At 32.0% G+C, this 26,494-nt stretch overlaps 2 protein-coding genes across 2 annotated transcripts in view; one reads left to right on the top strand and one right to left on the bottom strand.

Moving 5' to 3' along the window:
• LOC130903706 (visual system homeobox 2-like) overlaps positions 1–26,494 on the bottom strand; it is a 166,961-nt gene that overhangs the window by 13,362 nt on the left and 127,105 nt on the right. The gene's annotated exons all lie outside the window — the stretch shown is intronic.
• LOC130890755 (uncharacterized) lies at positions 8,529–9,991 on the top strand. Its single transcript, XM_057795050.1, has 3 exons — positions 8,529–8,685; positions 8,760–9,194; positions 9,800–9,991. The coding sequence occupies exons 1-3, from the start codon at positions 8,614–8,616 to the stop codon at positions 9,911–9,913; spliced, it is 621 nt and encodes a 206-aa protein (XP_057651033.1). The 5' UTR covers positions 8,529–8,613; the 3' UTR covers positions 9,914–9,991.

The raw sequence follows: 26,494 nt of genomic DNA, 5'->3' as shown, positions 1-26,494 counted from the left end.
ATACTTGCCTACAATATGACGGTTGATAATGCGATTAGAGATGATATTATAAATACCATCGGCATCGGCTCGATCTACAATGAAAACGTATTGATGTATGGTGACCATCTGCGCTTTATTGGAAACTCACTAAAGACGCATTCTTAGCCAGTTAAATGGCTCTTGAGATAAATAAAAGCAGGACGAAATATATAACAATGACAGCCATCCAGATCAACCCAACGATAAAACTGTTTAGACAAGATTAATAGCTGCAAATATTTAGACTCAGTGAAAATAACTGATAACGATATCAATCAAGAAGTGATGCAGGGACTTGTCTTTTGAACAGAAGTTATCAAAGACACATTAAGTGCATATATTCACACACCACTACCTAGATCAACCACAGTATCCATCTATAAAGTTCTCATATGCCCAGTTCTGACTTATAGGTCGGAAACTTGGACTTTGATCATGACTGTAAATAAAAATTTCTTCTATCTAAAACGTTTCGCCTGGATTCGTGAAAGTATATTGGTTATTCCTAAAACATGTACAGGTATATCGGAGAGGATTAAGTTAATTGCATCCTATTGAGAGATTAAGGTTATAAAAGAAAGGTGACTTGAATTTCCCAGGTTCGAAGGATTATTGTTTTATCCAGAGAGTTGTTCGGGAAAATATCAAAAAGTAAAAAAGCAAAATTGGCCTTCTGGATTCTTCATTACCGAAGCAGGGTAATTTTTATACGAGTAATGTTTTATACATTGTAAACTAATAAACATGGTTTTATAGAATGAACATTGCTCAAGATATACAACTCTAACGCAAGCTACAAAGCTTATATGTTTATATTTTTTATAACCAAATTATTCACAAGAAAAAAATTGTAGCGAGCCAATTTATTGATTACATTAGACATTTTTGACAGGCGTTATATCTATGTTTCCGGTGTGAAAGACAAAACTTGGGATGCGCCTATTACATCGTTAACTAAAAAAATGCTTGTAACAAGGTTCAAATTGGGCGCTATCTTGTTTATTATAAGAAATAGAAATGATTATTTCTTTCTTTCTAAACCGTATGTTACTTCAACTGACACTTCTATTGTTATAAAGTTCAAGTCATGCTCTTCCTCTTTTTAGATTTTAACTCTAACTTAAGAATTGCTTCTCCTTTATTATTCATTTGTAGAGAAAACAAAGTAAATAAAAAAGGAGGTACTATTATTTTTAGACGTACATCAGATGTAGATGAGCAAATTGGATAGAATTTCATTATTTCCCCGAGGTGATGCTACAGATGATATAGATAATTTCATCTCAAAACTTAAGGAAATTAGTTGGAAACTAATTGACAGTTACTATTCTCAGATAGTACTTAGTACTTAAAAATAAAAATAGGTTCTAATTTGATGCTTTTATAAAAAACACTAGTACAAGTCTATATACCCCTGTTGATTCTTTCTATAAGGGGCTTGCATTTTTTGATAATTGACAATTTCCCACTTGATATAACTTTGATTGAAGATAGTTGTAATCAACGGTTATGAGGGAAAAGAGTAGAAGAGTTGATTAATCATTTTGAGTTTCTAAAATCTAATTAAAAAAAAAGAAATTAGTTCATGAATTCAACGATTGTTATGTTACTAAGATAATCTCAATGATATAAATGGATTGTAATTGTTGTGGAGGGAAGTATGTTGGACAAATTTGGAAATCTGTTAGTGTCCGGCTTAAAGAACACCCAGGTCATTTGAAATAAGAACGAACTGATAAGTTAGGTATTGCCGAGCACTGTCTTACTCATAATCATGAAATAATTTTAAATATTGTGAAATTTTCAAAAAATGTATTCAACAATAGATTCCTGCATACATTTGGAAGTATTGAGATTGTTAGATCAAAGAGTAGAGACGGGGGATGACAAATTCCATTATAATTTATTCGGTAGGAATTTAATGTGAAGTGTCCTGCTGAAGCAAGGTTTTCAGTTGAAATTATTTTCAAAGTGAGGAGCTTTAGTGGCGGGAAAGGCTAGAATATGAAGATAGTGTACCAAGTTTTAGTTTACCTCTAGACTCTAAAAACTATCAGTTTAGTGTTTTCATTTCGAAACATATAGGAAACTATTTTATTATTGATATTACGAAAAAACTTTTTCATACGAAGTTCTGCATGGTATAAAACCTGAATTCCTTATTATCATAAATAAAATTCATCAAAAATTGTTAATATCTTATGTTTACATTGATTTTTTCTTTCATTATCACTCAATAACATAATGTTAATTGTCTGAATATATATTTGAGATTCAAATCAAATTTGATTTGAATTTGCCGTTAGAACGCTCTTTTTTTAATAGTTTATTTGCTATTGTATAATAAAATGTCTTTTAAAACTTATCAATTGATGTATAGTACTTAAGTGTACTAATACTTCCTTGAAAAAATCTGAAAAACCATTTTATGTATGTACAGGTTCCTTCACGACGAGCTGAATCGATATGCATATGGGAAAGTACTGGGACTAGTGTTCTGAAAATTTTTCTTGCATGGGTTTTCCAAAATGCTCGTTTCAGCTATAATAATTTCAGTTTTCTGAAACTTCCTGTGGACCCAAACTTTATTATTTTGAACGGAATGCTATGGTTTTCAATAAATTTTTGGAATCTACGCGAAATTTCAATATAATTATACATTTTCGATATTTTCGGACACATGCAGCCCTCCACTAAAAAAAAAATATATTTATAAGATTAAGTGAGTCAGGTCTGATATTTTTGGGATGTGGACAAATAACACTTACAATTTTCAAAATTTGTTGAAACCTTGACAAAAATTTATATAGAGTGTTCAGAAAATGGTGCCGAATTTTGCTATCTAAAAACATGGAAAACTTAATTTTTTCAATTGGCAAACCCCATTTTTCTCTTCACCATTGGATTCTACGCTTTAAATTAAGGAAACTTCGTTAGTAAATTCATATACATACAAATTAACAGTTTTTGTAGAAACTTGAAAAAACTGAAATCTTCATGGTTTTTGATTTCATTTCAAACATTTACTTTAGTTTAATTTTTAGTTTTGTTCTTCTCCTCTTAGTGTAGTATTTTTAAATATTTTTTAATTGACTAAAGTATTTCAATTTTTGATACGTTAACTTTTGTTATTCGTTGTTCGCCATCGGCAGGTGACAATTAAAAACCATGAAAATTTCAATTTTTTCAAGTTTCTACAAAAACCGTTAATTTGTATATATGAATTACTAACGAAGTTACCTTAATTTAAAGCGTATAATCCAATGGTAAAGAGAAAAATAAGGGTTGCCATTCGAAAAAATTAAGTTTTTAGATAGCGAAATTCGGCACCATTTTCTGAACACCCTATATAAATTTTTGTCAAGGTTTTAACAAATTTTGAAAGCTGTAAGTGTTATTTGTCCAAATCCTAAAAATATTAGACCTGACTCACTTAAACTTAGAAATATAATTTTTTTAGTGGACGGTTGCATGTGTCCAAAAATTTTGAAAATGTGAAATAATTAGAAAATGGTGTACTTTAGGAATACGATGCCTTATACAAAGTTATATTGAAATTTTGCCTAGATTCCAGAAATTTAATAAAAACCATAACGTTCCGTTTAAAATAACGAAGTTTGGGCCCACTTTTTGTTGCGATACTGAAGAACCCATTATTTACAGTTGATCTGTGGATCTCCCTTCTTTCAAAAAGTCTAGAATGTGGGATGGCTGTTGTTGCCAGAAATCTTCTCTGCTCTGAAGTTCCTTAGTGATTCACACTTCGATCTGCATGCCGTATTATCTGCCTCTAACGTCTTCAGTGTTTATTGTGGCGATAGTGCCCCGAATGGACTCCTGTTATTATTCGTGGATTGTTCTTACTTAGGTTGATACATCTAGCAGGACTTCTCTCGTTATTGTTTACCAAAAGAGTCTTTGCCTGTCTCAGCACTTGTAGGTTGTCCCAATAATTGGTTTTGCTTCTATCTACCTTCTTTTCCAGTGTTTTTCCCATTGTTATCTAGTTGATAACACAGAAGGGTCCAGGTCCCATGAAGGGCTTGTCTCCCCGCTTTAGCGACCTTATCTTTAAATTTATTTTTCTTGGCTAGCTCGTTCAATTTTCCTAGGCAATCATAAACGAGTTTGAATTTTACGATATTGGAGTTTAAAGCTCTAATGGCTGCTAGGCTATTGGATAGGATGTGATGATCTCTTGTTTGAGATAGCTCTTCTCTAGATTGAACTGGATACATTTTCAAATTGCATAAACTTCTGCTTGAAAAATGCTTCGTTTTCAGAGTGTTTGGTTCTAAGCCCATACACCTCTATTCCAGTTCTGTCTGCTGTTTTAGATCTGTCCATATACCATTTAATGACACTTTTTGTATGGTGTTATGATACCACTTATTTCCACAGCTTAGTATTGAGGTAAATTTTTTCTCGAAGCTTAACCCAAGTCTCAGGTTCGGTCATTATTAAGGGACGGTTTTTACAACGAAGTGGTTACAAGATGTTCGAACAGATCTAGATATCTTATCGGCCACAATTTATATTTGTAATGATTTCTTTGACATCAGTATAAATTATAATATTCATTTTTTTAACTTTATAATATATGTTATTGAAATAATGACATCAAAACTTAGCATAATTAACCCAAATATCATAACTTTGAAATATCTTAATTCAGCATCAAAGAAATCATTGACAGCAAAGAAACCTACCATTGATCTAGTATTGCTAAGTTGGCGCTTTATATGTTTGCACCTGATAATCAAAATACAGAAGACATCACAATTTAGGTATAAATGAACTACAAGACAACAAATTTCTGGTCCTCTGATAGCCAAAACGAAGCGGCATTCAACGGACTGCATCGGGCATTCACTATGTAGTGACGTCACTCCTAGCTGATTGGTGCCCCGTCTGCTTGTGATTACATGATAGAATATTTAAATTTAATAACTTTTTATTGTAATTGTTGTATTTTTCATAAAAAAGTGGAAAAAAATGTTTGTTTTATGAATTTTTGAGAGTTTTAGCGATGGTCAATAATAATTTTTTTTACCATTGTGAAATACGCTATCCAATTTTTGAAAAATTTTACTCTTCTTATGGGAAATTTAGTATATGACGAAAATATTCGATATGCTCGCAAGTATTTTCATTTCTTATAATTAATATTTTTCAAATATCTCTTATATGAATGAAAGTAATTTCAAGATTTCTCTAATGAACGACTTTTTCTCATAAACATATTAATAAGAAAGTTCCCATAATCTCCGAGCTTAAGTGGGCACACTGTATATATATAAACAGAGGTTTTGATATAGAATTGTTTTAAGATACGATACAATACAATGCAGATACAGAGAACAGTGAATAAAATTCGTATGAAAAAGAAGTTGAAAATAGGATTAATTCAGTCTTGTGGAAGCGGTAGGTTATCAATCACTGACTGCGGAACTTATGGCTTTATATTGGGATATAACAAAGAACCAAAAATAGATTACGCTCAAGAAATCCTCGGCAGTGGGTCGACGACGCGGCATAAACGATGAAATATACGATGGATGTTTCTTCATAAATTAGATTATTTTCGTATTTTCCACAAAAGATAATGGGAGATCATCAGCGTGCTTATCGGAAGTAGATTAAGGATTTAAGAAACATATATTATTAAGATGTTTGTTACTATTATTTAATGGATGACACCTTGATTGACTTGACACCTTGAAGTGAATTGACCAAGGTACCATATTCAACGGTGCAAAATCTAGTACACAATTTCGAAAGAAAGAAACGAATCATTGAAAAAATTCGTGAAGATTAATGATTCGCTTGAACTGTAGATGAAATATACCATATAAGATTCATACAAACAAAATGCCAGTGGGTACAAAAAGGACGTTTTCAGCAGATTATCATCTTATCATTGTGTACTCAATCCTCTCGAAATGCCAAATTCAAGCTCCGGTGTTGTAAATTTAATAAGTAAAGGTAACAACTTGTGGAAAGAAGATTTGCGACACGTGGTTGACATATCTACGACATGGATGATTTTTTCAATGTTGCTGGTAGAGCTTAGATGTACATTTCGGTTCATATTTTTATGTAAACTCTATGTAAATAGTTTTGTACATTTTTTTGTATATATGTCGTAGGTCAATAGACAAGTTGGAATTTTGCTAATATCCCCAGGATAATAGGCAGTTGGCTGATGGCGCATGCCTATTCTCCCGGAATATTAGCTTAATGCCGAACAATAGATTATTCTTCGAAAAATGACCAAACGTTTGTCCATTCTCCTGGGACTTTAGCAAAAATTCGGATAACAGACTGTTGGGTTTACAGAATAAGATGAAAAATAGGATTAAAGAAGTTTTATTTATTTATTTTTTTCATGTCAATCATTTATTGCAACACGTGGAGGCTTGGTGACATTGTGATTTACATTTTATTTTATTTTTGAAACAAGAACACCGGTTTGTTCCACATTGTTTACCTGACCTAACCTAACCTAACCTAACCTAAACTGTCTGAGCATGAGCTTCTACAATTTTCTCATAATAATCATCTACAAGTAAGTACACAGCATCTGTTTGTTTTTTTCATTTTACGATTACGTGACATTCATTTTCGATTTGCAATAGTTCACAGCTATTCACATAATGTAAGTATTGTAAGCTTTGGACCCAACTTCTCTGTCTGGAGGACCAGCGAGTAAAAATTGCTTTACTTTGTTTAACTTTTCTTTATTTCATATACCGCGATTACCTATCTGACTATTAAACAATTTGGCCTTTTTCATTAGATATTCTATTATCCAAATTTTAGCTAATTTCCCAGGAGAATAGATAAACGCTTGGTCATTTCTGGGTGAATAATCTATTGTCCGGCATTTAGCTAATATTCCGGGAAAATAGGCATGCGTGGCGCGCCATCAGTCAACTGCCTATTGTCCTGGAATATTAGCTAAAATCCCAACTTGTCTATGGACCTACGATATATACATATGTATTTTTGTTAGCAACTGTGTATTAAGATGGCTCTTTAAATTGCCAGGTGAATTTTTAGAAAGAACAAGTGTCGGCATCTGATTTATTGCGTGGTGGGAAAATGGCTGATTAAATAATAATTATTTGTGACAAGCAGTTATACAAACTTTAGGATGCAGGTTACTTTAGTATCTATACGCATCTGGATGCAATGTGTTGACATGATTCAATGAACACTGTTTCTTTACTCAGTATTTGAGCTACAACTTGAGATTTATTTTAAGGTTTTTTAAGCTATACTGTGAGCAGTATCGTAAGTCATACGATCTATGGAATTACGTTACATCGACGAAACCATTTCAATTTTTGCTTTGACTGCTGCTGTAGGAGTCTACTGATGTATAGTGGTGAGACGTTCTTTATAGCTAGTTGTAGCATCTAGTACACTTTACGTCGCATAAACTAACTACGTGTCTACTTTTTTTGATATTGTCTTCTATATATATCTGTTCGTTTGCTATTCGCCCAAATTTTTAAAACGTTTTCGGATCCATTTGATTTGAGGTTCAAAATTTCCTTATGTTTGAAAACGTAACTCTAGCTTGACCTATTTCGTTTCTTATTTGTCTCAATTGTCATCACAGAACATTTGTCTTGCTTATTAGAAACAATTTTGTCTTCTGATTTATATTATAAATTGTATATCACCAAAAGCTGGATAGGGAGTAATTTGAGCTAGTACAAAACACTTATCATTGCTACGTTTCTGTTTGGAAATCTTGCAGGTAGAAATACTTGTAATTCAAACATACCTTGAAGGTAACAGAGCCTTGAAGATCCATGTTATCGAGCCGACAAAACAAAAGAATGTTCTTAATATGGGTTTGTCGAACAGTAATCAACAGATATGTAGAGGGCAATACAATTCATCACCAAAGGAGAAAAACACTTTGTATTGGCCTAAAGTAGTGTGGGAATATGTTCGGAAAAAATAGAAGCACTTTGGCTTCGTACTAGTGAAATATGATATATGTTTGAAAATTTATAATAAGATATAATTTGCTTATATTAAAAAGAATCACTTCTTAATTGTTAAACTGGTACAGTTGAAGTTAAAAATGAATGTTGAATTTAATAGTCTTTAAGATTGCCTTTTATGTCTGTACCTTATCAAAAATCTACCTTTAAACTAGGTCAAACTGTTCTCTTAGGATTCCCTGGGTTTACAATATATCTGTAAAGAAGAGTGTGTGCTCTATTAAAAATAAATTGCTGATTGGATATCCGCAAACTTTGGCCTTAAACTACTTAGTATTCTTGTACTCAAGCGACGCTATTTCTTTTCTTGGTAGTTTTATCTGTAATATATTCACTATCAAGAACATTCCTTTCTTCTGCTTAACATTTAAATTTTCATTTATTCTCAAAATTATGTTATAAATATAATTCAGACATTTTAGAATAATGGCCACTAGCTCTCTCACTGTTTTTTACACATTTTATGATTTTTAATGTTTACGTCAAATCTGACATTTTGACAATTATAAATTACTGTCATAACGTTGGGAAATGAACTAAATTTTAGTGATAAATACAATACTTGATCAAAATGAGCAGTTCTGATAAAAATACTACAAATACAACAGGATCAAAGTCTACTAGAGCTCCATCAGAAAATTTGGTAAATATTTTTAAATGAAAATGATCAATCTCTTCGAAATATTCTAATCCTCTATTGTATTATTATTTTAATAGGATCAATCTGTTTGCCCAGCTTCGGTGGATAAATGTGTACATAAATGTGTCCCTTCCTCCTGTTTGAATAAAAGAGTACAACCAGCCTCAACAGCGGCTGCTATTGCTCCTCTACCAGACCAATCAAAATTTTCTCCAGAACCTCCGAAACAAACTGCTGCACCTGACAAGAAGGCTGCTTTAGAAAGCAATCAAAATCGTTCACCAATTGCGTTCAGCTGCTCACCAGACAATGCCAGTTGTTCGAAGGGTCAAAGTGGATCACCACAAATAAAGTCAAATGCTGCATCGGAGAATCCAAAAGACGCGGCAGCAAAGGGATCTTCTTCTCAATGTATAAAACCAAAACCTGTTTGTAAGGATTGTGCGAGACCGGTATGTAAGGATACTAGTACCGTGATAAAACCACCTCCAGGAAGACCTTCGTTCAAAACTGTAAGTAGATTGATAGATTGATATGTTTGACGGTTTTGTTGAACTCTTACTTCTCTAATGATGATGCTAATGAATATATGTTTCGTGCAATGGTGGAAAACAAAAGGTTTCATATGTTCAACTTCTTGTGCTATGTCCGTTATCGGATGCCAACAGTTTAACAATGGTTCCGAACGACGCTGTGTTGATGTTAAACTTGATAGAAGGTAATGTTAAACCATCAACGTTGTAAGTAGTTTCTTATCCTGCTTATTTGGTCAAAATGTCAGCTAAATAGTCATCTTATACTTTGATTAAGGTATAAAGTTTGTGAAGTTAGCGCGTGTGAGAGTAGTACAGTTTTCCCAACGTGTACCACACGCGAAAATGGACTCGGCGGTTTAGCCCTTTCACTATAGGCCATTTAAATGTAATGGTAAATCACGGTACCAAATGATTAGGAAGAATGAGACCAAATATAAGTAATTGAAAGCCATAATATCAGTGAATTTCTAAGGAATGACATTTTTATATTTTTATTAAAAGATTTGAAAATTATAATAAGTGAAACAATTTAAGGCTGATCATTAGTATTATGTCACATCCAATTTAACGATCTTTTTCAGATCGCACTAACGGCAGTAGCCCTGGCTGGAGGAATATACTTGTACGAAACTGTTTTGAAAGATTATATATTCGGTGGACCAGAATGCGCTTGTGGATGTAATAAAAAGAAATGACGATGACATTGAATAGAGAATAATAATGTAATTAAACAGCTTGTAATCGAATTAATTCTAATAATAACAATACTAGGACTTGTTTATTTTATCAATAATAATGTTTCAAATTGATGAAAATTAAGGAGGTTGTAACAATAGAAATTATTCAAGTTCTGGAAATGATTTTCGAAGGTTGAGTAGAAACCCGCTAGTTCCATTACTTTTACATCGTGTTACAGTTCTTCCAATATCAATTGCAAATTATAAAAACCCTTGCCGAGAAAGTATTAATTAAAAGGCAATCGAATCATTATAAATTGGACGGCATTATATATCGTTATTTAATTAGACAGATGCACTTTATTGTATTCCTACTTGGAAGATAGAAAAAAATCATTATTATACCTTGATAACTTGCTACAACTAAATATTAAATTATAAAACGTAAATAGACGAGTAAAATATAACTTCCTGTAAGGGAGTTTGGTTTAAACACGGTACCAGACGTTAACTGATCCCTTTTTGTACCACATTCGTCTATTAGAACTTCGGTAGTCTTTTATCAAACGCAAATACTCCTTGTCGACATTCGGTTATCGAAATCCGTTTATTTGTATTTAAAACCGTATGCCTACAAAACTTGACGCAATGTTTCTAAACTAATATGTCGCAACCCTTTTCTCCTTATATAAACTATAAATTTCCCCACGTATAAACACTTGAGTAGCTTTGTCAACCAATTTCAGTTTTTCTTTACACGTTTTTCGGTTCTGTGAATGATCCACAGCAACCCCTTTGGTGACTACCTACTCGATACATGGTAAATTTAACTAGTTAATCTGGTTAATTTCCTTTTTCAAAAATTCGAATATATTTAAAATAACTTGCTGTGTTTTATATCTAAATTTTCATTATTAAAGTCATACCTGCATTTGCATGCTACACTGTCCAATTTCATTGTCTTCATTCACCCATGGTCTAGAGAACGTCATAATTCTATTTATTTAAAGAAATTTATGAATTAAATGAATCTCACCAACCCACGCCCTTGCTTATCGCAGACTGTCTAGCAGGAATATTACAAAAAAAATTGTGTACATACGACTTTCTGCAGCTTCAGCCAATAGAAATGCATTTATGTTTACGATTCGATGTTTTCATTGACAAACAGTGGAGATGATGAGTCCACGTGGACTGACGGTTTATGAGATGTTTACCGAATTTTATACGGGGAGTAAACATTATTTTTCATTCCTTAATTTGGTATGAGTACATAACTGTCTTCTACAATATTTATACTGTGGTTGTTTTGATTGTTAAAAAGTATATCTCTGAAATAGAATAATTTTTTACCCACATAATTTCTCATACATACCCTCAAAGTCAAAATTTCTCTTAATTTAACTTCATTGATAAAAATAAAAGCTGCAGAAAGACAAATATAAGTATAAGTTAATGTACAGTCAGCAGCTTGTATAAACCCAAAAGGAAATTTCTATTGCAATGTGTACGTCTCTCCTCATTGTCTATAAAGTTGGTCTAATGGTCTTTATCTTCTCCTTGGATGAGTAAAAAGTAGGAGATATCTATATCACTAAATCATTATTTATTAAGTCAAGTTAACGCTTTTTTACTCCAACAGTATAATTACAATAATTACATACAGAACGAGAAAAGACTGTCGAGGGAGCTGCTGGATGCGTTATGCATAGGTTTGTGTCAGGGAGAGAAAATATGGAGAAGGAATTAGGGAAACTATGTGTGCGAGTCGTGAGTTGATGAAGATTAAAAGGTGAATTAAGTAAGAAATGATGGTTACAAAATGGATTTAAAGATTTAGGAGGTGATTTGATACTGTAATGGAAGGAGATTAATTCAAATTGTATATTGTCTCTTAACTTACATTAGTTTCTTTCCTATCTCGAAAACTAGCATATTTATATTCATCTTTGTTCCGAATTACTTTCACATTTTCCTATTATATATATAATAATATTGTCAGTATTTTTATAAATAATATCTGAAAAATAATTATATTTTTCTAAAGTCTTGCGTGTTCGACAAATTGAATTAAACAAAGATTGTTCTTGGCGTGGACATGGGATTAGGAGAATTTGTGTCCAATTTGTGAAAATCGGTTGAGAGATTAGCAATCGTGTTGATCGGCTTAGATCCTTTAGCCCCTTATGTTCCACCGGCAAACCAAGAGCTGGATTAAATGACTCTATTATGTTGCAACCCCTTCTTCCTCACTTACAGGGACGCATTTATTCAATATTCAATAATACCTATATCTTTCCATACAAAACATTATCGTAATTATTAAAAAATTCATAGTAATAAATGAAGAGAAATTATTTGTTTCATGAGTAACAACATTAAGTATGGGTGTTTGATTATACTATTATGTGTTTCGAAAAGACTATAATCTATGAGAAAATTAAATTAAAAAAAAAGTCTTGTAAAACATGAGATACTCAATGTTTGTCCATATAATTTCCTCTAGTTTTAATCCGAAATGCTGAGTCAGTTTTAAAAGAAACATATTGTACAAAGCATAAATGATATAATATGCTAGGACATAAGTTTCTCCAGCAACTGAGATAAACGATAGCAATACAACTTTAAATCTTGTGGACAGTTAATTCTCAACAATGACAAACTTTTCTATTATTTTAACCCCACTTCATGACTGGATAATCATTGAGGTACTGATTTATTTACGTTTGTGCAGTAGGCTCTCAGGTTGCGTCAATTTCGATTGACCAATTATTAATTGGTGAGCATTGAAAAATTTTTTATTAACGGTTCCAGTTTTTCAGGGTCATTGTGATATTTTAGCACCTCATTCTCAAAAAAAAAAAAAAAATTCCACCTATGCGTGATCGAGAAGCATTTGCTGATATTTGGTCAGCTTATATAAATATTTGCTCAGTTTAATTGGACCGGTTCATTGTATCAGGGCACAGATCTTTACTATGAACCAGACGAATTGGGGGAAATCTTCTTTTATAAAAAAGAAACTTAAACATGTACTGCTATTAAAAATTTTAATAGTGGACGAAGAAATAGGATACGTTTTTAAAATAAGTGAAGGTCAAAGTGCAAAACACAACTTTTACAAAAGGAATATTTTATTCACTTAACAAATTACTATGAATATTAATTTCTAAAATACAAAACAAACACGTTACGACAATGATAACTTATGAGGTGCTAAAATTTCTCAATGACCATGAAAATCTTTAACATTAAATAAAAAATTTTCTAGCGCTGATCAGATAATAAGACCAACTGACCTTTTATGACCAATTTCTGTCCTTTCAGTTGGTGTAATTGGTCGATCGAAATTCCACACACGGGCTGCTAAGATCGCGGAACTGGAAATCATTGATATTCATACGGATTTTGAGTCAAAATTTTGAGTGAGTTAATGTATTCATCACATCAATTCACTTATATTACGAAATGGGACACGGTGTAGGTATTGACCTGTTCCACAATATGTCTCCACGGTCCTCTGATCTCGATAACATTTCTTCATCATCTGTCAACTTCTCCTCCTCTCCTTAGTGAGGTGAACTTTCTCATTTAAGATTGTATTTTATATTCCTCCATCCTCTGTACAAATAACTAAGATATGAATGAATTTTACTGTGTTTCCTCCATTGAGTATATAATTTAGTTCATCATGTGTCATATGTCCTTAAATCCTTATTACTATTCTTCCAAATACTTCGATTGTTTCTAGGTCTACCTTGATAAAGAGTCCATCTTTCACTGCTGCACGTTATTATTAGTCTGATTATTGTTCCAAATTCTTTTAAATTCCTCAACTCATAGAACTTTTAATATGCTTTTGATGTTAAACGGTCTTGAATTCATATCTTTTTCAATAATGGATTTTAGACAATCTTTTTCTATTGTTTTATAGATTTTCATCTTCTTTTTGGAACATTTTTATTTACAAATCATGCTTTGTTTCTTAATGCAATTCTTCTTCCTTAAGCCTATTCCAGAAACACTAGGGATGAGACAAGCTAAGGCATACATGGGCCTTTCGCGTCTGTTACCAATATACTATATGCTATGCTATACTAGGCTAGCTAAATCTCCATCCATCTTCATACTACAGGCATCACGGAAGATCCGGGATACTGCTGGTAGTCAGAGGAGGAAGGAACCGCAGACCACATCATTCGTGAGTGTCTAGCAATCAAGATACCTAAATCATTTTTTTCAAGTCAGGAATTACGGGCCTATCAGAAGGCCTATTTGTATGCCGACTATTAACCCAACTATGAACTATCATTAACAAGTCATCTTCAAATTTTCGACTCATCTCCTTTCATTATTCCTCCACCAAAAATCCTTTACATGTTTTTCTGTTGAGTGATGATAATCGTATGAATTTATGAAATGATTGTATTGTAACAGGTCTTTCACTTAAAATTGAATAAAACTGCGATATTTTTGTGGCCTATGTCGTTTTCTTTAGTTAATTATGTAGTTTGATCACTTATATTCAATAGGAATCTCAAAATTGATCCTGGAATTTCTGGGTTTAGCTAATACCAATCAAATGATTGATAGTAGTGTATGAGAAAATTTGAAAAATGAAATTGCTGTTTAACTAAAATTTATTATCAATTTCACAAATCACTCTGTAAATTAATGAGTGTAGTTGACACTTTTTAGTAGCTTCATGATATCCTACCTAAGGGATTTCACATATAGGAAAAGTTCCTGATGACACACTGTATAATAGTACGAGTAACGACTATCAACGATTACAAAGAATACATTTTCATTATATAAACTTTGTCACTCAATGTATTTAGATGATAACTTCTCATGATTTTGCAGTATGCTCTTTTGACTGAAAATTTATCATTAAATAATTGAATTCCAAAATTTTAAGAGTTGAATACCCTTTCAAACAATGTAATTGATTTTTTTCTCCAATATATGATTTTATTTACCGGAATAATCACCTTGTATAATCCTCCTAAGCCATTCCTCGAGCAGTTGGATATTTCAAGCGTGCATTCCAGCTTTCCAGCTCTAGTCATCCAACTAGAACATTCATCCCGAATGATCCTTTTGCCTAGTTTGAAATGCAATTGGCCACCCACTTCAGAACCAGTTAATCTGAAGGACCGGAGGGCATTAGTCAATTATTGCATGTGTTTGTGTCCAACCCTCAACCTCTCTTTATATATTACTTGCAATATATTGTGTAGTTTCCACCCGAAATAATTAACTCGGAAGATTGGTTCAAATTATTTTCGGATTTTCATATATCTTTATCCGATTAATGTTTCCAATTTAATTAATGTGCATAACTATTAGTATTTCCATTATATTTAATCAACTACCGGAGTGATGATGATAATTTTTTGTTTACATGCCTGTTGAAGTATTGAGAGATGTGATAATGTTTAGCATAATATGAATTTGGAAATATACTGGATTGGTTAGAAGATACCTGATACTTAGAAAGGAATATACCATATCTTTAATATTTTTTCATTCTATATTTATTCAATTCAATCTTAAAATCTGAACAAAAATTTACTTTGTTGAAACCTCGAAACTAAATCTGGAGCTGCTAGGAGAGCTAAAATGAATATAAAGATAAAATATGAGAAAAATTAACATAATACAAGAAGAGGGAAATAAAAGAAAATAAGGAGAGTCTATGGAAGTGTATTAAAAATGTCGCAGAAAAAATTGTTGGCTCGAAAAAAAGAATTGGAAGATTGTCTGAAATGTTTCCGACTTCCGCATAAAAATGTCGGTAGTTTTCAATATTAGTTAAGAAATGTATTTGCGCATTCAGTCATTTTGGACGCTTAGTAAAGCCATACGTCTTGGCAAAAAAAAAATGAAAAAGTTAAAGTAGATAGTTAAGCTTTTCGTAGTGGGAATGTGGCAAAATTAAACAGGAAAGTGCACTAACTTTAATATATTCCGAGTTTTCGAATGTATTCATGATCTGGGAAATTATTAGTTAAGATTTGTGGAGGTTTTAAACTGTGTTATTTCTTTCTAAAAACTAAATACATGGATTTCAAACATCAATATTCAAATTATGAGAATATTGATTTTTGAAATCCATGGATTTAATGTTTTTTTTTAAGAGAAATAACACAATTTAGAACCGCCGCAAATCTTAACTAATCATTTCAGAGACGATGAATACATAAATAAATATTCGAAAGCTCCGAATATATTAGAGTTAGTAAATTTTGGTGTTTAATTTTGCCACAGTCCCACTCATAATCTAGCTGGCCTCCAGTTCAGATCTCTTTTTTTCAGGTTTTTTGCTATTTCTCCATTCCATTTCCTTCTGGCCCTACCTCTTCTCTTCTTCTTGTTTGTTTCGGTTTCATATATCATTAACTGATCTGTCCGCCTTCATGCTCCCTATGTGTCCAAATCATCTGAACTGTTGTTCAATTTTTTTTTCAGTGCACTCACTATGTTTACCTACCTCTTCTGGTCTTACGATTGTCCCTAGATACTTCAGCCTTTTAACGTTCTTCTTTTCCATTTCTTGTATTAGCACAGTTATTTCTTCTGCTTTGTTTGATATTTTCTTTATTTCTGTCTTTTATTTACTTATCTGCAGCTTGTATTGCTTCATTCCATTAATCCACTGTACTCTATTTTGTAGCTCTTTTTTAGTAGATGATTTTGAAAATTCTTCAAAATGTTTCAAATTCTTCAAAATATCTACATATGTCTAAGTTCGAGGAATGCTAATTTCTTGATTTATTCTTGCACGGAGACCTTCTTGATACCTAACCTTAATAAAAATCGAGCTGAGTAGGTTCGGAGGATCTCGGAGGTAAACATTTTGGTATTCAGCGCACATGGAATTATCGATTCAACCAACCAACCAACCAAGCAAAAACTTGTTTTATATCGTCGTCACACTTTTCCAGTATTATTTTATTATTAAATACCTTAATCGTTTGTGGTAATCAATATCAAGTGTTATTGTAATTTTTTTTCATAAGGTAAATTTAAAATTGCATAGTTAATATTTCAGCTTCAATGACGCTTTAGATTGAATCACAATGAACGAAAGTGTAAACATTCGAGTTTAAAGTCAACAAACCCGAAGGCAATTATGTTATAGAGACGTTAGTATCTTCAGAAATTTCAACTGTCATCGCGAGTGGGTATATTCTAGATGGTCTGAAATAACACCACACATAATTATGTTTTTTTTTTTTCATTCGAATTCAACAATAGAGTTCTGTTAACTGGGAAAATTATTTATTTTGAATTACCATAATTATTGTTGTTAAGGAAACGCCTGTAAGCAGCAATTTTAACGACGATTTATGTATGGATTGTATTAAATAGGCCACCATTTTTATTGTTTCAATAATACTGGTCTGTTTTTCTTACATAAGTATAAAAAGTCAGAGCCTGTCTTTGCAAACAGTCTACGTTATGTTTTTGGCATATAGTATTTTATTACCCCCGTACGGTTTGTTAACCATTGGGCATGAGCCGCCTCTGGTTTTCAGATAGTTGTGTAGAATTATTTATTACGTCAAACACACTAGATAGACATACGTAATCATCTTTTAAAATCTCATAATATTCGGATGCTTAATTTAGAAAATATACTTAAATATAAGTTCTGATTTCGCATCTTTAAACGACTATAACTCAGAAACGAGGGGTCGTATGAGAAAAATTTTTTTGTATGTCACAGCATTATTTTCATGTCATCTACTAACTCCCGAATTTTTTGTACCAAGTACCGGAACACGTCATTTGAGAAACAAATTATCTCCAACAACGTTTTTTTTTGAATTACCAAACCCCCATAAGAAAATATAATAAAATCGAAGAAATATATGTTAATGACCTTTTAAATTTAGTTGTCTGTTTCTTATTACCTTTTTTTTGTTTGTATAGGTGATTGATTTCTTGAACAGTAATTCTGTTTGTACTAAAATTATTCTTTTGTTTAATGCTACAGAATCATCAATTAATTTCCTAAAGACCGCTTGAAATTTTGTCACACAACGTGTAATGCAATGCAAGACGCAATATTTCTTGATGAAAAGCATGTGCAGATGAAACTCAGCTGATAGTTTCATGCAAGATTCCGCGCTTACAACATTATCGGTTTAGTACCATTTTTATTGCGTGCAAGCTGCATGTCTAGGGATAAATCCAGTTACTTTTGGCTCAACAACCAACCTATCCATCATGCTCAAAAAGCAAGGCAGCAGCAGATATAATTATTTATTAACAGTGATCCACTAACCACTTCGTTACTTACTCACTTGGTTTTGTTATCATCATTTTTAAACCGGTCACAAAATATTGAATCAAATTTTAGGCAAGATATTGGTTTAATTCACTTATTGAATTTTTGTTAGTGGCAGTCATGATGCAATGACAAGAGACACACGACGTGCAATATTCATCTTGCATTTGACCATGCAAGAAATTGCATGCATTTTCTTGCACGTTGTCTTGCACCTTGTAAAGCGGCCTTAATATTTTGATCTTGCAACGATTTGCATGCAATCTCTTGCATGTTGTCTCGCATCATGTCAAGCGGCCTTAATATTGTATTTATTCAACTGATGTATTAAAGATAAAGAATGTTAATTTTTATATTGTGTTATTTTCAATTCTAAACATTTTTTATTTATTATTTTCAATATTGTCAAAAATAGAGTTACTTTTACTCATTTACCCATTACTCTGGAGCAAGAAATTGCATGCAATCTATTGCAAGGTCAATTATTGCATAGATGGATATTGAATTTTATTTAATACTTGTGTGCGGTTTAAAAATGAAAATAATACTTTGCTTTTGGAGTGTGATAGACAGAAAAGAGTATTAATCAAAATTCTAACTTCAAATTTAATTTAATATTTGGTGCATAGCTAAACAATGATAATAAAAATAAGTTTTACGAAAGTCCGCTGATTTGTTGAGCCAAAAGTAAGAGAAATCTTTCTAGAATTGCAACTTGCACGCAATAAAAACATCAAACCGATAAAGATGCAAGTGCGAGGTCTTGCATGAAATAATCAGCTAAACTACATCTGCGCATGCTTTTGATCAAGAAATATTGCGTCTTGCATTGCATTGCACGTTGTCTTGCATCATATCAAGTGGACCTATGACTATGAAATAATAAAAGCGTTATGATGTTCTGCTATCAGGAAGAAATTTGAAGGTTATTGACTTTCTTCGAAATAATTTTACTTTAAATTATCAGGAACTTTTATTAGTTATAAATTGTCAAGAAATTAAAGGATAAATTATCGAATAAATTTTTTCGGTTTAAGATTGACCTTATTTTCAAAAAAATCCCATCGGAATATCATAGCTCGATATAGATTATTTAATCATAGAGAAACACAAATGCATTCCTTCTCGAGCAGTTAGAACTAATAAAGTGAAATACTTCATTTCGATGCTCGACCCCGACGCATTCATCACCATTCCAAATCTATGATGAATTGAGAGTGGCGTACTCATCTATTTTTATTAGAGGAAAATAGGAAAATTTCTTATAGTCTTAGGAATGTCAAAACTCAGTTTTTCTTGTGGCATGAGTCCCGTTTTGTGTGGTTGTATAATGGTAAATTGACTCGGTGCGTTTAGAATTTCTGCCAAGGTAGTTGTGTCATCTTTATAATAAAGACTAATAGCATTCAGTAAAAAGTGAGTAGGACTTATGAAGACACCAAAGTCGACATTCAGACAACATTAGACGTGTGTGTATTTATATGTGAAAGTTGTTGTGTATCTAATTAGTGATCTTTAAATTCAAATTAAATATATCATTTATAGAATAGGGGTATAGAACGAATTAGTAGATCTCCGAAAAATCCTGTATCATCCTAATTCAATATTTTTACCAAACGTGATGAGTCGTATGATCAAATGAGATTTAAAATTAGTTGTCAACATTCGTAAAGTGGAACAATGTGCTATTTTGTTTACAAATATGTGGGAGGACCTAAACTAGAGCTCAGACCACTCTTCTGAACCACAGATGGAAAAGTTGCTGATAGTTTGGATGAATTTGATCATTAGAAGTATTTTCTCATGTTTAAAGATAGACGTAAAGTTTAATGAAGGTTTTGCTTGAGAGACAGTGTGATTTTTTTGGTGTTAAGTATGATATCTATGATGTATTGATTTAGAAATTATCTATATCATATTTGTAGGTTAAGTTGTTGTTTGTTTCAAAAAATAGAAGTGGAAAATAGCTCAAATGATATTATAATTTCATTATATATATTTCAATAAAAAACCAAAAGACAATACTTATCATCGAAGAGATATTGTCTTCTTGGATTGACAAGAAATAACTGATACTGGAAAAGGACTTTTAGGTATCAATCAAGTTCAAGTTCAAAGAACGATTCTATGCTATGTTTGTGACCAAATAATTTAATTCTACGTTCAAACTTTCACTTCGTAGTCAGACAAAACCCATGAACTATATTAATAACAAATTAATTTACTTGGTTAAAGTCTTCTGAAGACTTACATTCAGTAGTTCTAAAAACTGACTCAATCTTCAGGCATAGTAATCTTATAATAAAAAAGCTAAACACAGTTATAATTAACAAATATAGATTATAATCATTTTGGTAGCTATGACCGTCTTTTTAGCTGGTGGTTTGTGTTTTAAAAACTGCTTAAAAAAACTTAATAATGTTACAGGTATCATTTAATAAAATGTTATTTGAAAATGCATCTACATAGTACTTTGTAAATTGAGGGTTTACGGAGGCGACAGCGATCCTTGCTTACTATTCCTTAGTTTTCCCTTATTATAAAATAGTAGGAATCAACCAGAGTTTCTTAACAGATATAATTTAACGGATTAAACGAATATGTAACTATTTAATATTAGATAATCGAATTATTTAATGAAATTAAAGAAAATTTTTAATCAAACCTAAAGCTATTATTTACCGATTCATACTCCAGGATTTTATAACAAAGGGACGTATAGTCTATAATGATCTTTTTCAGAATATGTCTTTATTTAAAAGGAGTATATTTAGTACTCAACCTGATGATAGTAATGCCATCTTGAAAACGTTCCATATGTATTCGTTTTCGTCTTAGAACTTAGAACATCTTAATGCTATTCAGGCAGCATCTATTCGATTCAGCAGAGAATTTGTAAATTTGATATATCTGCCCGACTCTTTCGTTTTTTTCATTCTCTAATTAATTTGGAAAGCGAGAATATTGACTTGTTAGTACCGGGCTCAAATCTGCTTATCTTTTTTTGCCAATTTCGTGTATGCAGTATCCTTCTCCGTACATTAATGATTATTATGATTCTTTATTTTCCACTGTGGAACATTTACAACTTGATTTATTTTAAATTATTCAGCAAAAGATTCGATTAAAATAAAAAAGGTAAGATAGACAAATTCTTTACCAGAACGCTTCCAAGTATGTATATTTTGGCCAAAGACCACTCTTTGGATAGAACTGAGAGAGAGATGGTTGCATCTTTGGTGATTTTTAAGAATATGACCGCTTGTGATAGGGATTAATGTTACAGTGTCGATGGAGTTTTTTTAGAAACTATTATAGAAAACATCAACCATATGAAACTATAGTTTAGTACGTTCAGTCTTCAAAACTACTATTTAAAAACTCAATTTTCAAAGCAGTAAGTACAGACAAGAACAAAGACGATCGTACAGGAGACGCTCCATTAATGATTTAATTTAAAAATATATTCGTTAAATAGTATATGAGTATTTAACATTTAACAATATAAGAAGCTGTAAATGAAACACACACTAGAGAAGGTTAAAAAAAATATTTTTACTAGAGATGCGTCGATACCCAAATTTTTCGATTCTCGATTCCGATACCTAAAAAATCTATTCTCGATAACGATACCATCGATGTATAATAGCCGCTTGTGAAAAAAATTCTTTTACTAGAAATATTCATAATTTGTTTGAACAACCTACGAACCAATTTTAAAATATCCATGCCTATACAGGGATAAATGAGGCAATTTCGCAAATAAAAAACAAACAATGGTTTAATAAACATTTATTCTGAAATTAAATTGGACCTATCCTTAACAGAGGGAAACACATGGTCTACTTTATTTTAAAAGCAGGATTTTTTTATACTCTACACCTAATATATCAAAGACGATATGGAACTACTTTGTGTGCAATAAATGTACCGAGGCAGCCTGTTTAAACAAAGACAAATATTTTAACAAATGATTTTTCAAAATATGATAATAATTTTGATAACAATATAAACTGGAATAAAAAATAATTTTTCCCTCGATTTACTGGTATCAGTATTGACTTTTTGCGATCGATTCTCGATACCGATACCAATGTCCAAGAATCTATGGTATCGAGAATCGGTATCGAGAATCGACTCATCCCTAATTTTTAACCACTCTGTTCCTATGTTCCTCTCGAAATAAGTACAGAATTGCCACACTGTTAGTACAGGTATACTACTTTCATTGTAATGCAAAAAAATCTATGGAATCTTGGGTGTCCAAATCACAAAAACCACTTTTCGAAGAAAGTAAATCTGATCTTTTAGACAAAAAGGGAAAATGTTGTTAACACAAAGTTCAACGTCTCACTACAAATAAATGGACATAACGTCGAGAGGATCTCCATCTTTATATACCTAGGATGCTACAATTCCGAGCTACTGGACCCGAATCAGGAAATTAGATGCAGTATCAAATTAGCCCGTGCAACTTTCCAGAAGATGATATTAAGATTTTGTGATGATAGTTTGAACTAAAAACTGATTAAATGTTATATTTGGTTTGTGTTATTGTACGAAGCTGGATACTGAAGGCCGTCACAATCAACCATATAGAAGTATTTGAAATGTGGTTACATAGACTAATGCTGAGAATATCATGGATCGTTATGCAAGGAAATTAACCAGTCTTAAACAGAGTAAATGTAATTACTGTTTAATGCTGGAAACTATCATACCTCAGCCATATTTTCGTTACCAGATTCTACAATTTATAATGGAGGGCAAAATAAAGAGCTACAGGGATATAGGAAAAAAACAAAATCTTCTGGTATGTATAAACACGTCTACATAGCATCGAAGAATTAGAAGAAACGCTAATTATGAATTGTATGGACACGCTATGATACATAATGGAAGGAAACTACTGTTTCAGTGAAGTACTCAACAAGGAAAGTTATAATACTTTGGACAGTCTAGAAAATTGACTAATTTCGGAGAACAATTAAAATTACGAGCTAGATGGAAAAAATAACATTTCCGATTTTGATACTAAAACAAAAATAAGATCAAAAAGAAATTGCTATTCAACAAGGTATCTTGAAGATTATCAGTAAAAAGTAAATCTGGAATGTGATTTATTCACGACCTTACTATTTTATTGCTTGTTCTTTTTGCTTATAAAGTATTGTCATACAATTAAATCATGTTTTTGTTGAATAAAGCCTATTAATATAAAGGTTCAATCATCACTAGAACAAAAAATGTTCAACCGTTCAAATGTACGGTTCACTTGAACTGTAATTAAAAGAGTAACACACTTCAAATTGTACCTACATTTAAACAGTACAGAGTTTAAATTTGTCACTAGAGTTGCTGGTTTGTGGTCCTCGAAATGTCATGTGGAATTCACTTTTTGTTTGGTGGATTTGGAGCAATAATCGGGAGTGAAATATTTTGTCTTTGAGTGATGTATCTTCTTTTTTCCCAACAAAACGGAATAATAGAAAAATACAGAACGAAATAAACACATTTCGACAACTATAGTTATACATCAATCGCCGATAACTACTGTATGCTTAAGACATCTTATTATTTCTTTTTTTTTAACAAACAAATAGTTTTTTGTTTGCGTTTAGTTTTAATGGGCTTATTTCTTCAGTTTAACACGCGTGTTATATGATTTTGACGTTTCGTTTTACAGTCTCGACGAGCCGTCACTGTGATGTCACCGGCACACCAGCGGTTCGGCGTCCATATAATCCCGAAGGCATTCCAGGCTCGCGAATTGGGATAGAGCCGCATCTTAATTGACTAATTCCTCACATAATGCCCATAATGGGTAATTGCTATGCCGGTGACGTATTGCCAGACTCGACTCCTTCTATCGTCGATTCTAAGCCACCCATTATATTAATACTCATCGTTCGGAGGCATTAATCACTTTTGATTCTGATAATCATAACGTTATACAGAATGTATTGGATTATATCGCGATTTAAAATAAATGCAACGTACTATGAATATAAATTATATAATTATAAACCCGTATGTATCTTTTTGTTCATGTGTAAATTTCTGCCACCAATTTCTCGTAGTCTCCGTCCATGTTACTCTTTTTTGTTTTTAAATGTTTTGTGTTTTTCCAAGTTAGCTTTTAGTGTCCATGTTTCCGCTTCTTCTAACTTGCCCAATCCTCTTTATTTTACATTTATTATACAAAGGTGTCCAAGCAATATTTTTTTTAATTGCAGATTCTATATTCAAGTCTTAATCTCTTTTGCTTCGTATTCGATACTTACCGATGACTCCTCTGACTCGTAAGATTTCTGCTGCTTGAATTTTGCTTTTCATACCATGTGTAACGATTTGATTTATCTTGATTTATACACGTTCGTTTTAGTGTTTTTTAGTATGTCTCTCTTTCCTAGAAACTTTCAGCTTAACGCATATTAAAATTTAATTGCCACACTGATTCTTTCATTCGCCTCTGCTTCTTGATTTCCATCTGTTTTGTTGCTTTCATGTTAAAATGGAAAAATTCTAACTATTTCTATATTTCTGTATCATATTAGTACTTATTTCAATTTTGTGAGTAGCGCCCGAGACTCAGTACTTCCTCCCCCTGCCTTAATTCTATTTTATTGTTGCGAAATCCTCGAATTGGTCATTATTTTACCTTACGTGGTTCATATACATGAGCCACGACGCGTCGTGAACAATGCTCAAACGACCATGACGCGTTTTGGATGATTTAGAGATCTCATAAACCGACTTTTATTTAATTATGTAAATTTACATGGATTGTTTCTCAGGTTGGCTGCTCCTCTTTGTTCCATTTTTGAGTTTTTCGGACGTTGTCAAATGCTTTTTGTATACCTATAAAACTTTAATTTGTTTTCAAGTTTTTCTCTATTATCTATCTCAATGTCTATTATTTTAGTGGGTTAGAGTAAAACTTGAAACGATTAGAGACAACATATTATAAAAACAATATGCAAAAGGAAAATAAGGTAGACAAAAGATTTACGATAGTATACAACAAATCCATGTACCTACCCATTTTAGATCTAAAGGAAGCTTTCGATCGATCGATTGATTAAATCAAAAGTCAAAAATTATCTCATAGATAAATAAATATCAAAACCAAAATAAGAATTATCTCCACCGAAAGAAAACTAGAAGATATACTTGGTCATTGCATTTTTATTACAATATTGTAACAAATAACTGAAAATATGAATGAGGTTAGGTAACTAACAATCCTTGCGAAGCTACAGAAACTAGATCAGAAGCAAAAAGAAACCTTAGAATAACAGAGATTAAACTATACGCCCAATCAAAAGTTAAGGACATTTCTAAATCGCTCTGCATTCGGAACTGAATCGATCTATTTAAAATTATTTGTTGAAATTACGGAACAGATGAATGAGTTTAATTTTGGTGTTGTCTTGTGCTCGTAAGAATCCTCGTAGTACCTACGGAATCCTGGAAAGAATACCTTTTTAATTTCAGATGTGTTTCTGTACAGATCTCAACAATAACAAAAAAAAATTGGTAATGTTCGGAGATCCAGGCGACTTTTAAGAAGAGTACAATTGACACCTGTACATAGGCAACAAAGACTAGCTTAATAATTGGAATACCAACACTAGCGTAATTGAGGGAGGAGCGCAATCTTCAGAGATGGAACTCGTTATGGATAGTTTTCAGATAGTGGACGAGAACGGCATCAACGACCTCGTATCAACTGTCAGTCCAACAAAATCAACCCTTTACAGGAAGTAAAATTAGGGTCTGGACAGGACCATGTTTTAAGAGTCATAATAAAGAGATTGTATTGGATAAAAAAATGTCAGGACCAATATAAAGGAATTAAGAGGTACTACTACCAATTATGCCGCAATATTCCCCAGGGTCATATTTATTAATGATAATGTGAGATTACATCGAAATGCGGTAGTTCAAGAAGGAACAGAAAATGTTCTCTTCATATACTTCATCCACTCAGGTCGCCTGATCTCAATCCCATAGAGCATGCGAAAAAGATTAGATGCAATTGAGAATCACCCAGAATATTATCTATTTTTAAACATTGTTTTTTATTATTGTAACTTTTTTTGGTTAGATTTTTTATATTAGCCCTTTTTTTAATGTGCAGAATCCTAAGATAAGAAAAACTAATTTGATTCCTTTTTGGTATCTAGCAGTCAACAAATTTGGAAAAATATTGTTAACTCTTTTGTTCTAGTTTCTAATTTCGAATTCAATTAATATTATTAATTTTTAAATAGCTTTTTGATTATGGAAAGTTAAAA

Source organism: Diorhabda carinulata, chromosome 2 (genome assembly GCF_026250575.1).
Source record: "Diorhabda carinulata isolate Delta chromosome 2, icDioCari1.1, whole genome shotgun sequence".
Taxonomy (NCBI): Eukaryota; Metazoa; Arthropoda; class Insecta; order Coleoptera; family Chrysomelidae; genus Diorhabda; species Diorhabda carinulata.
This window is presented reverse-complemented; position numbering and strand designations above follow the sequence as displayed.